The sequence below is a fragment of the Alligator mississippiensis genome, chromosome 9, assembly GCF_030867095.1.
Source record: "Alligator mississippiensis isolate rAllMis1 chromosome 9, rAllMis1, whole genome shotgun sequence".
Taxonomy (NCBI): domain Eukaryota; kingdom Metazoa; phylum Chordata; order Crocodylia; family Alligatoridae; genus Alligator; species Alligator mississippiensis.
Genome location: NC_081832.1, coordinates 45,025,428 through 45,037,830, shown reverse-complemented (window position 1 = coordinate 45,037,830; position 12,403 = coordinate 45,025,428). Strand labels below are relative to the sequence as shown.

The 12,403-nt window shown below is 48.8% G+C and overlaps 1 protein-coding gene across 1 annotated transcript in view; it reads right to left on the bottom strand.

The window, feature by feature from the left end:
* Nucleotides 1-9,811, bottom strand: part of DNAJC18 (DnaJ heat shock protein family (Hsp40) member C18) — a 38,743-nt gene extending 28,932 nt beyond the window's left edge. Inside the window, exons 1-4 of the mRNA XM_019487166.2 lie at nt 9,705-9,811; nt 9,453-9,618; nt 5,864-6,009; nt 2,519-2,704 (exon numbers count right to left, since the gene is read on the bottom strand). Coding sequence (XP_019342711.2) covers nt 2,519-2,704; nt 5,864-6,009; nt 9,453-9,618; nt 9,705-9,741 — 535 coding nt within the window. The 5' untranslated portion in view covers nt 9,742-9,811. The remainder of the gene's footprint in view (nt 1-2,518; nt 2,705-5,863; nt 6,010-9,452; nt 9,619-9,704) is intronic.
* Between the last annotated feature and the right edge of the window lie 2,592 nt (nt 9,812-12,403).

The window sequence follows — 12,403 nt, the reverse complement described above, 5'->3', positions numbered from 1 at the left end:
GCTCCCACCAAGTCTCTGTTATTCCAATCATGTCATAGTTCCATGACTGTGCAAAGACTTCCAATTCTTCCTGACTGCTTTCCAGGCTCTTTGCATTCATGTACAGGAAACTGAGGTAAGTAGTTGATTGCCCTGATTTGTCAGGAAGAATGAGAACACCTCCCCTCTTGCCCCCTCCTGTTTGCTCTTCCTCCTGGTCCCCCTCTTCCCCGCTTACCTCAGGGCTTTGGTCTCCATCCCCCAGAGAACCTAGTTTAAAGCCCTCCCCACTAGGTTAGCAAACCTGCCTGTGAAGATGCTCTTCCCTCTCTTTGTCAGGTGGATCCTGTCTCTTCCTAGCAATCTGTTTTCTTGGAACATCATCCCATGGTCAAAGAAGCCAAAGTCCTGCTGGCAACACCACTTGTGCAGCCAGGTCTTGATCTGCAGGATGCACCTGTTCCTGCCTGGGCCCTTTCCCTTGACCAGAAGGATCAAAGTGAACACCAACTAAGCCCCGGTTCCCTTTACCCTTGCACCCAGAGCTCTGTTGTCACTTTTGATCTGCTCAGGGTCTCCCCTGGCAGTATCATTGGTGCCCACATGGACGAGCAGAATGGGGTAGTAGTCAGAGGGCTGGATGAGTCTCAGTAATCTTCCATGACATCTGGATCCAGGCTCTGGGCAAGTAGCTGACTTTCTGAGACAACAGGTCATGTCAACAGATGGATCCCTCCCGTCCCCCACAGAAGGGAGTCTCCAACCACCTCTGCCCGTTACTTCTTCTTGGTGGTGGTTTTGTTGATCCTTCACACCTTGGCGAGGCCTGGCCTGTCTTCCTTCACCAATGGAACATGCTCCTCCCTCTCTGTTGCTAGGACTGCATATCTGTTCTCCAGACTAACTGCTAGAGGTGGAGATGAAGATTTCTGCTTGCTATCAGAGGTCGCAAGCTTCTAGCTTCCACCTTCCTGGAAGTCCATGTCCTCTCTCCTTCTCTAGCACTGACTCTGGCTGTTCTTCTTCCACAATCCTGGAGGTCTCCTCCAGCATCAAATCAATGAACTCCTCATGGTGGAGGATGCTTTGGAGCCTTACCACCTCCTTCTGTGCTATCTTGCCTGGTCCCTGAGAGACCCCCAGGACGCAGCGCTCACATTGCAAGCACTCTCCCACCTGGATGTCACTGGAAGGAACCTGCAAGCCACAATGCCTACAGTGCCAAATCTGGACTTGGGTGGAAGCCTCCATGGTGAGCAGTCCTGCCTGGACAGAAACCTCACAAGTACAAACAAAGGCAGTGACAGTGGCTCTGGCATTGTGATGTCCTCCAGCCATTTCCCTGGGTCTCATAATCTGCCTCTTTTCTCTTATTTCCCTTCTTCCAAGCACACCTTCCCTACCAAACTCTTCTGAAAGCAGGCCTGTTTACTGTTCCTTGGCCCCAAAGGGTTCCTTTTTCCCTGCTTCCTCACAACAAACTGAAAGGCTCTCCTCTCAAGGTGGGGGGACAAATTGACCAGCGAATTGTCTGCAAACTGCTTGCCCTGTTTGCTTGGGGAGTCTCCTTTTATACCTGCTGGGCCTGCTCCAGCCCCTCCATAGGGCTTCTGTCAGGCACAGGCATCAATCACTCAGCAATCATCAATCACTCAACTAGCAACACTCCCAGCTTCTCAGAGCATATGCCCCAAACTCACACAGCCCACCAAACAAACACTCAGCAAGCCAAAGGCACAAGCAGTTCTGGATCACTTATCTTTCCTGGGCAGGATCTGGTTCCTGGCTTCTCTTCTTGTTCCTCTTCCTCCTCTTGCTACCAGCAAACTGCCTGCAAATTGCTTGCCCTGTCTGCTGTCCCTATTCACTCACTCAAGCAGGGGGTTGGACTAGATGACCTCCTGAGGTCCCTTCCAACCCTAATTTTCTATGATTCTAGACAAGAGAATGTACATAAAGCAAGCCAAATGAGCACCATCTCTCTTTCATCCATGGTCACATAAGTACGCTAATTATTAAAGAGTTTGTACTGCTGCCACAGCATACCTTCTTGTAGTCACCGTCCATATCCAAACACATCTTGCACTTCCAAACTATACCTGAATTCAAGCAGTGGTGAAAGAAAAGCAACGGTATCTCTATATAAGCCAGAATTTAACCTGCCTCAGCTTTTACTGCAGCCCAACGGTGGTCAGAAATCCTCAAAAGCAGAAAGCAGCTGAAGATGGTACCTTGGAATACACTGCATAGCTTGCTGAGCTAAACAGAAATGCCTGTGGTAGCAAGGAGGTAAGATCAGGCTAGTTTTCATGAATTCTGAAAGTCTGAAGATATTATAAACCCAATTTAATATTGTGAACTGCAAGAGCTTGCTAGCTACATCAGGCAAAAGAGTAAAAGCAACAGGTATTTTCGTGATAGTTGTACTGGTATGTAAAGTATCATTAGGCTCTTAAGCAATAGAAAGTAAAGACAACTTTCCTCCACTGTTTAATATCAATTCTTTAGACTTCAAAAGACATTATAAGCTGACACTAACCTGTAGGGAAGTGCCCACCAAAAAACATGTTGAATATTTCTTCAGGTGTGATATCTGCTTCAAATTCCCTGTAATAATTATAGTGCTTGGCATGGGCAGTGCTGAAAGTCTCTTCATCATTTCCAAACTGATCATACCGTAGTCGCTTTTCAGGGTTGCTCAGTACTGCAAAAGCATTACCTATTGCTGAAGAATAAATGAAAAGTGAATGAATAAATGAACATCACACAATATTTTCAAGTCAACAAGGAGAGTAGCGATAAATAGGCACAGGCTTAATTTCTGCTTCTCAAAGTATAATACTAGATCTTTTGGCAAGAGAGAGTAATTGTTCATTTTATGTGCCATGCTAAGAACAAAGTAAGTAACACTATAAATTCTGCTCACTTATCCTGGAGAACAGCAGGAAGGTGAGGCACCCAACAGCATACTGAAGGAGTTAAAATGCTCATGAAACTAAACTAGGGGGCCCTCCATTGTAGAAATCTACCAGAAGACTGTGACAATCCAACTTTTTACCAAGTCTGAAACCAAACAGAAGGTTCTCGACAAAGTACGTATCTACATACCAATTCAAAATTAGTAACTAAGGGGGATAATTCAATGCTATTCTTGCTAGCAGCCTTTCCTGTCTCTTTCCTATTCCTTCCTTTTACATATCCTCCAGAAGCTTGCCACATATCCCTAGGGGTATGCATACCTCAGTCTAAGCAACACGGTTCTAAGATTAACAGCAGCAGGGGCAGAGCAAACTCCTCATATATAAACAGAAAGAAAGGAACCAAGGCCTGATGATATGGATAGTCTTCATCTGATATATGCCATCTGCTGGCAATCCTTTTTAAGGCACAGAGCTAGGCAAGTTCTACTAGCCATCAGGGGACTGTTTTCAAGAGTAAGGCTCTATAGCGGGGGGCCGCATCCGGCTCACCAATTCGTTGGATCTGGCTTGTGGGTGGCCAGTGGGTTTGGCCACTGCATGGTGCTGAGTGAGCGGCACTGCTTCTGCCCAGCAACATCAGCCCGTTATGCGGTGGCATCAGCTGCACACCTGGGCAGGGCTTCTGTCGCTGTGAGCGGGCTGGCTGTGGACAGAGTCAGGAGCCCAGATGCAGAACTTGCCAGTGGTGTCCACAGCTGACGCCCCCACCCTCCCAGCACAGTGGAAGCTCCTGCCTGGAACCTTGACCCAGAACCTGCTGGCAGCAACAGCCATGGGCCCAGGCAAGAGCTTCTGCTGTGCCAGATGGGCAGCAGTGTCTCTCTCTCTGTCTCTCTCCCCCTCCTTTCCTGCCTCCAGAACCCAATCCGAAGTTGTAATTCGTCAGGACCCCCAGTACTCAGCTATGGACCCAGGCAGGAGCTCCTGCCATGTTGGGCAGATGGCAGCCCCAGCAGTGGGTACTGCTGGCAGGTTCTGTATCTGGGCTCTGGAACCTGCTGGCTACACCCACAGTTGACACTACCACCCACCCAGAACACCAGAGGCTTCTGCCTTCATCCACAGCTGAATGTTAGGGCTCCTGGTGAACTATAGCTTTGGACCAGTTCTGGAGGGAGGGGGAAGGAGGGAAGACAGCAAGAGACAGCGCACGCGCAACAGACAGCACGCATGCACAACACAGCATGAGTGTGAGTGAGAAAGACACAGCAAGCGAGAGAGAAGAGAAGAGCAAGATGGATGTGGCCCTTGACAGCTCCCCAAAATGCATTAAATGGCCCTCCAGCCAAAATAATTGCCCACTCTTGCTCTATAGCAACACTATCGCTGGAGAACAAAATTTTAAGTATGAGGGAAATTTCAATAATTGGCATGTTAAAAAGTAAATAATTTAAAAATTCCTAAAATTATCTTGGTAAGGCCAAAGGCCATCAATTTTTGGCCATATTATGTACAGTGCCAATAAAAAGGAGTAGGTGGTTTTCATTCTCCAGAATGTTTAAAACAAGCTCTCTCATCCCCTCTATCTATATGCCTTAACCTTGACCTGAAAGAACGCCCAAGAAGCCCAAGAGGGCACTTAGTGCCCTGTCCAATCTGAGACTGGCACTAAAAGTCAATCTGGATACATGTGGGCATTCACCAGGATCTGAAATTAAAGAATTAGAAGGACCTCAAAATGCTCACTGGTTCTGCGTCTTCCAAATGGTGTACAAAGGATGAAACCACCCAAAAGCAACCACCAATCCACTCCATGACCTACTCTCCAGAAAGACACTGCCATCTTCAGCTACACACTACCTGTCTCTTGGTAAAGTTATGCTCACATAGCTTTTCCAAACATACAACTTTTATATAAGGAACAGCTGAGTTTAAAAGTAGAGTTTTTGTAAGATCTCAATACTATTTGAAATACATCTTTCACAGTCATATTCTTAAGCAAACTTGTGGTGAAGTCCAATCTCTTAACCAAAACAGAAAAAAACCCTTCACAACTTCACATCTTTCCCTATCTTAACACTGGATAATGAAGGACTTGTTTTGCTCAATTCTACCTAATGACAGTTCTATCTATAGCTGTGAGATAGTAAGAAGGTAAAAGTTATAAATCTTTAAACACCGGTGTTGTTAGTACAGCTTATATATTGTAAACTTATTCTAAAATCTATAGCAATAGAATAGTGCACTCAATCTTTCACTGTTTTCATGATTTTAAGTTGTAATCTGTGAAACAACATACTGAAAAATGGTTGACTAGACAACCAGGTAAGATGCTAATCAAGCAGACCAAGGGCTCTTCAAGTTCCTGTAAACGTGCTGGGAGTCTGCTCTGATGCGCTGGAATTACAGCTAGAGTAAGGTAATTACCATGCTCCAGCATTCTCCTGCGTCTTGTGTATCAGCATCTCTGTGCTTCAAAATGCTAAAGCTCGTTCAATAAGATTTAGTGCAAGCGCCCCCGCTGCCATTTTGAAGCATGGGGATGCTGATACATGAGACACTGTGGTGCTTTAATCAGAGCAGCTCTCAGAGCTGCTCTAATTAAAGTGCCTCCCCCCACCACACTCAGAGCACATGTAAAACTGCCCTTCAATACCAACAGTGCTGCTCATAAACATCTCTGAAACTTCAGGAAAATTTGGAAGTAGATACTTCAGTGCCTTTTCCTTTATGACAGAATTCTGGGCTTTGAGAGGTGTGTTTGATGGGGGGAAGTCTACAGTCAGGCAGCTATGGGATTTTCTTTAAAAACAAATGAGTGCATCCTATCATTGCCTGTGTAAATTAAAAACCATATAGAAGTTTGTATGAAGTCTTCAGCTGAAGTATGATGGTACAATGTAAAACAAGTTGTGCTGGGAAATTCTATTTAAAAAAGAAAAAACACTGGTCATCTCACATACCTTTAAAAGCTTCAGTTGCTCCTGGAGCTCGGTTCTTATCAGGGTGAAATTTAAGGGCCAGTTTTCGGTAAGCTTTCTTCAAATCTTCCTCACTTGCATCCCTCTCAACTCCCAAAATTTCATAATAATTCCTACACTTCTTTATTCTGAAAGTGTACACAAATTATTATTTTTTTTACGTACTGCCTTCCCTCCAAGTCCAACTTGGAAAAGATATCTTACAAGATACCAAGTAAAATCACTCAATATGGCAAAAAAAAAAAGTAGTAGACACACTCTGTACATTGTTAAGACACATAAGGAAGTACAGCACCATGTCAGGAACTGCAGGTGAGTTTATCACTGATTGTAAAGGAATTCTGAGGGCTAAAGAACAGGACAGACTGGGCATCCCTGTTAACTCTATCCAGCCATAAAGCAGCTGACACAGAGGCCGAAACAATGCAAACTTTCCCATCAGGGAAACTCAACCATCAATTGGGAAGAGCTCACTTAGAGGACAAGTCTCCAAGATCACCCACCACTTGTTGCTCTACTGATAAAATCATAAATATAATAAAATCAGATAAAATCATTCCACTTTATATCACACTCCACCTGTATCACAACTTTCACCATCAACAGGCGACTTTCATACATAATCGTGCAAAAAAAGCTCCAATCACTGTCACTCTGGGCATTCAGCAGTTTGTGATTCTGTCAACAACCTAAGTCAGAGGCAGTGTTCCCTCTAAGCTGTGTGGCGTACATGGCCGCACATGCACGCTCACGCTGCACTGCCAGGTGTGCCTGCGTGGCCGCACACGCCACACAGCTTAGAGATCAGAGGTATCAAACTCACTTGGCCTCGCAGGTTGGACTGAGCCCACAGACCAGCCCTGTGCACCAGAGCCACTGAGTAGGGCCAGTCTGCTGCAGGTGCCACATTCAGCACATGCAACAAACCAGCTCTGCATGCCGCATATACTATAGTGCATGCGCACCAATTCCAGCCCCATGTACTGCATGCAACATGCCTTGGCCCCAGCCCTGTAATGCATGAAATGTGTAAGGTTGGTTCAGGGTGTGGACTGTATGCTGTACCCATGTCAAATCAGCCACAATAGCTGCAGAACCAGCCTATGGGCCCAATTCAGACCAGCCCCAGATCCAACATGCAAGGCCGGTCCAGTATAGGTGCCATGTGTGGCATGTGCCCTTGCCCAGGCCCAGGCCCGCATGCTGTGTGAAGCATACCCACTGAATCCAGCCCTGCATAAAGTGCATGCCAGACCAGCTCCACCTTCCATGAACAGTGTGCAGAGCTGGGGTGGGGATGCACTGCATGCAGTGTATGGGGCTGGTCTGAGACTCACAAACAACACCATGGACCAGATGATAGGGTTCCACGGGTCAGATCTGGCCCTGATGCATACCATTGACACTCCTGACTTAAGTGATTTCCACTAGGTAAATTTACAGCTTAATGGCAATTACTGAATGATTTTCCAAGATCAAATTGGTTAGCAGACAATTCCTGGGAAAGTAATTTGGCTTGTTGAATAAACAGACGTAAAGATACATCACACCAAAACTTATGGGTTCTTTATCATTGTGAAAGCAGTATGTCAGGCCCTTGCTTAACAGCTGGGTACCACGAGAGCTTGAGGGTGGCCTAAGCTGTATGGGTGCATCAGGTCTTACAGTATACAACAGCAGTTCTCAACCTTTTTGGACTTGAGGCACTGCTCAGAAAATGCTAGCTGTAGTTTTCACTCATTTTTTGACTACAGAAAAATAATAGAGCAGTTTTTTTCTGTTACAAATAACTCAGAGACCACAAAAGGTCAGAATAATTTTAACACTATGGATTCCCATTTGAAATTGGTGGGTTTATCTTGTGCTGTGGCACCTCAGGGCCCCCACGAAAGGATCTTGTGGCACCCTGGTTGAGAATCACTGTTGTAGTGTAACTCTTATGGTGTGCTTGTAATGCCCTTACAGAGAGACAAACAGGGGCAATGTGCCACCAAGGAGGGGAGGACAGGCTAGCAGCACCTAAGCCCTGCCCATTTTTTGGGAAATGATATCGCCTTTCTTCAGTTACCAAGTATATACATTTTTAACAAAGCATAACTTTTATCCTTTTTACTTCATTTCTTACCTCACAAATTAAACTGCATCTCAGTAGAACGTCACATAAGCTTGCAAAAATGTGCCAAAACAGCAGATGTTCTAGCCCTACCCCCACAGATTGAGGGTGGTGGCACCCACTTAGTATCACAGGCTTTTGTAGGTCTCAGTGTCATAACAACCAGCAACATGCAGATCTATAACCTAGGTATCTATTCCCTAGCAACTGGACACCAGAAGTTGGTTTCATATAGGTCAGGTGAACAAGAGCATCTGCCACTTAAAATAGAACAGTTAGGCTTCATTTATTTAAATTACTTTCACTTGAGAAGACTAGATGGCAAAGTCTGACCTCAAAAAAGTGAAAAGGAGCTGGTCTGGTCTTCCAGTGTCATCTCTCTACTCACACCACAATGTTTAATTGCCTTAGGTACTTACATGGGCTCACCCCGGTAGAACCTGGGCACCTCATACTCTGTAACATTTTGCTTGACAACATCCTTGTGAAGTAGGGAAGCAACATATTAGCCTCATTTTCAGATGATCAACTGAGACAGAGTGTCCAGGGTCACACAGGATGTTTGTGGAAGAGCTGAACTTGAACCTCGTCTCCCACAGGCCAAGGTGGTGCTTGAACCACCGATTCAACCTCACTGGTAGGCAACCAGGGGTAGGGATAGGCTGGTTCCTACTGAAGCAGTTCACGGCTGGAAGGGTTGTATATCAGGACCCAACTGCACTGACTAGGCTGTGAGGAAAGTGTGGACAGTATCTGAAGGCACTGCATTACTTTGCCTCTGATAACCCTCATTTCATGACTAAGGCACTGTCCTGAAAAGAAATGCCCATAGTGGATGCCTATCTCCACACACAAACTCTCTGAAGCCAGCTGAATTCAGCACGGGTGCAGGGGCGCCTTCCAGGGGAGGTCTTTGTAGACGAGAGGCACTTGTTTAAAAGTCACGTCCTCTTCATCCCACCCTTCTTTTGCTGGGCGCTGCATGTCTACTACACTAGTAAGCCCGAGCCGACATCCAGGATCCCAAGGCTCTGCTCAGCTTTCCCTTCGCTCCCAAATAATTAAGTGATTCTGCCTTTATAAGCGAAGCGCTGCACATTAAACCTGGTGCGCTCCTGGGGCTTCAAAGCTGCCCTTCGGAAACCTCTGCACCCTGACATGCAGGGAGAAGGTGTCAGGGTGGGAAAACACTGGGGAACAAACTTTTGCTGGCAACAGCAGCTCCCGGCAGCCAGGTGTGGTCAGGGGAGGCCAGGCCTGACACCACAGGGCTCCACGTCTGGGCCCGGATTTGTGACATGTCCAGGGCTGCCCCAGGCTGCCGGCTCTGCCGGGTGGCGGGGCCCCCCGTGCTGCACCCTTGGGATGGGGGGCCACCTCCGGGTGGCCCGCGGGCCGCCGCCTGCCCAGCCCCGTCTTGTCCGCCCGCCCGCCCGCGCGGAGAAGGGGCGCCGCTACCTCTGCACGCCGCACACCTGCTCCTCCGTGTAGGCGGCGCCGGGCTCCGCCGCTCGCGCCGGGCCCCGCTCCTGCCTCGCGGCCGCGCAGCTGCAACCGCACGAGCCGGAGCCGCCGCCGCTCCCGTCCGCGCCGCGCGCTCTCCGCCGGTGCGCATCCAGCAGTGCTGCAAAGAGCCGCCCGTCAGACCAGACCCGGCCCGGCCCGGCCCGGCCCGGCCCGCCCCGCGCGACCCCCCCAGGCCCGCGCTACCTTCGGCCCAGCGCTCGCCGCTGCCCAGCCCCGCCATGTTCCCGGCGGTAGCTCCTGCAGCGGTCCCGAGCTGCGGCCGCCCAACCCGGCCCGGCTCGGACTACGCTACCCAGCGTGCCCCGCGCGCCGTCCTGGCGTCACAATGGTGGCGTCATCGTCACTTAGCGCGGTGACGCCACCGCGCTGCCTAGGGGAAGGAGCAGCGCTGGGAGCGGAGCAGAGCCGCTGCCAGGCAGGGAGGAGCTCTGGTAGGGGCAGGGGGCGGGCCGGTCTCCATAGAAACCCTAGCGCTGTCAGAGCGCCGTGGATGCTGGGGTCTCCATGGAAACCGCCGCAGCCGGGGGCTGCTGGGAAATGGAGTCCGCCCGCGTCTGGGCCCGCCATTTTGCCCACCTGGTGTAGCAGGACCGTGCTGCTGAGGGTCCCTGGTCCCCGGGTTATCCTGGGAGGACTCAAAAAGAGGACATGTTCGGGAAAACCGGACCGATGGTAACCCTATCCTGGGAGTGCAACTGGACCTTGCTGGTAGCATCCAATTGATCCCACAACACCCGGGAGAAGTAGCGGCGCTCTGCAGTGTAGGGGTGCGAAGGTTAAACCAGGGGTTGGCAACCACGGCCCGGGGGCCAAAGCATGGCAGCAGGGAAGGGTCTGCGCCCCAGTCTGTCCAAATCTGCCTGAATTCGCTCCCTGCCCTTCAGTGTGTTTACTATACCCCATAGTTTAGTGTCATCTGCGAATTTGGACAAGGTGCTTTCAACACCTTCATCCAAATCCAAACCTTGAAGATCATCAAGTCCAGCCCCCTGCCCCAGGGGCAGGAAGTCAGCTGGGGTCAAAGGATCCCAGCAACATAAGCATCCAAACATTTCTTGAAAGAGTCCAGAGTAGCTGCCTGCACCACTTCTGGAGGGAGTCAATTCCAGGCCTTGGGGGCTTGGACAGTAAAGAAGTTTTTCCTTATGTCCAGCCCAAAATGGTCATGGAGGAGTTTATGACCGTTGATCTTTGTTATCCCTTGGAATGCTCTGGTGAACAGGTGTTCCCCCAGATCCTGATGCACACCCCTTATATTTATAGGCTGCCACCAGGTCACCCCTGAGCCTGCACATTTTCAAGCTGAAGAGTCCCATGGCTCTCAGCCTCTCATCATAGGGCCTATTCTCTTGCCCCCTGATCATGCACATGGCTCTTCTCTGGACTCTGTCAAGCTTCTCAACATCCTTCTTGAACTGTGGAGCCCAGAATTGGATGCAGTACTCCAGCTGCGGCCTCACCAAGGCCGAGTACAGCGGTAGGATGACATCCTGAGATTTACTTGAGAAGCATCTATGGATGAAAGCCAGAGTTTTGTTTGCTTTACCAGCTGCGACATCACATTGGTGGCTCATGTTCATCTTGTGGTCAAACATGACCACCAAGTCTCTTTCAGCCCTAGTGCTAGCGAGCGTAGCACTGCTGAGCCTATTTTTTTCCCCGAGGTGGAGTACCTTGCATTTTTTGGTATTGAATATCATCAGGTTTGTATCTGCCCACTTACTAAGCTTATCCAAGTCAGCCTGGATCACTGGCCTGTCCTCAGGTGTGGATGCTATGCCACAAAGTTTAGTGTCATCGGCCAACTTGGCCAGCAAGCTTCTGACACCAATGTCCACATTGTTGATAAAGATGTTGAAGAAAACCGGTCCAAGGACAGAGCCTTGGGGAACACCACTGGTCACGGAGATCATGGGACACCAGATCAAAGGCTTTTTAAAAATCCAGATATATGATGTCAATCTCTTCTCCCTTGTCCAGGTGGTATGTCACCTGGTCATAGAAGGAGATGAGATTGGTCAGGCAAGACCTACCCACGACAAACCCATGCTGGCTGTCCCTCAGGATGTTGCCATCAGCCAGCTGATCAAGAAGGGTCTTTTTGATAATTTTCTCCAGAATCTTACCAGGGATTGAGGTCAAGCTGACTGGCCTGTAATTCCTGGGATCTACTTTCTGCCCTTTCTTGAAGATGGGTACCACATTAGCCTTCTTTCAGTCTTCAAGTACTTTGCCTGAGTGCCACGAGTTTTCAAATATTTTTGCCAATGGTTGGGCTATGACACATACCAGCTCTTTGAGTACTCTAGGATGTAATCTGTCAGGACCAGCTGACTTGAAAATATCCAGCCTCCTAAGGTGTTCCTTTACAAGGTCTACACCAGTGCTGGGTGTAAATATGCCCTCACCTTGGTTGTCCCGTGTCATGCTAAGCAGGGTGGTCCCATTGGACCAATGCGAAGTACCCATTAAGTAGATTGGCCTTTTCCTTGGTGTTGGTTATCAGCTGTCCCGTTTGGTTCCGCAGGGGTCCAGTGTTACCCTTGCTTTTTTTCCGACTCCCTAAATATATGAAAAAGGACTATTTATTACCCTTGATATGAGAAGCCAGATGGCGTTCAATTGCAGCCTTGGTTTTCCTGGTCCGCTCCCTGCAGGCACAGACCAGGACTGAGTAGTCCTCTTTGGTGGTTATTCCATCCTTCCATCCTTTGTAAGTCTTTCTTTTTAGGTGTAGGAGATACTCAAGTTCCCTGCTGAGCCAAGGGGGTTGCTGTGCCCTTTTGCTACCCTTCCTCCAAGATTGGATGGACAACCCTTGTGCTGTCAGGATTGCTCCCTTGAGGAGCAACCACTCCTCTTGGACTCTTCTTTCTGTTGAA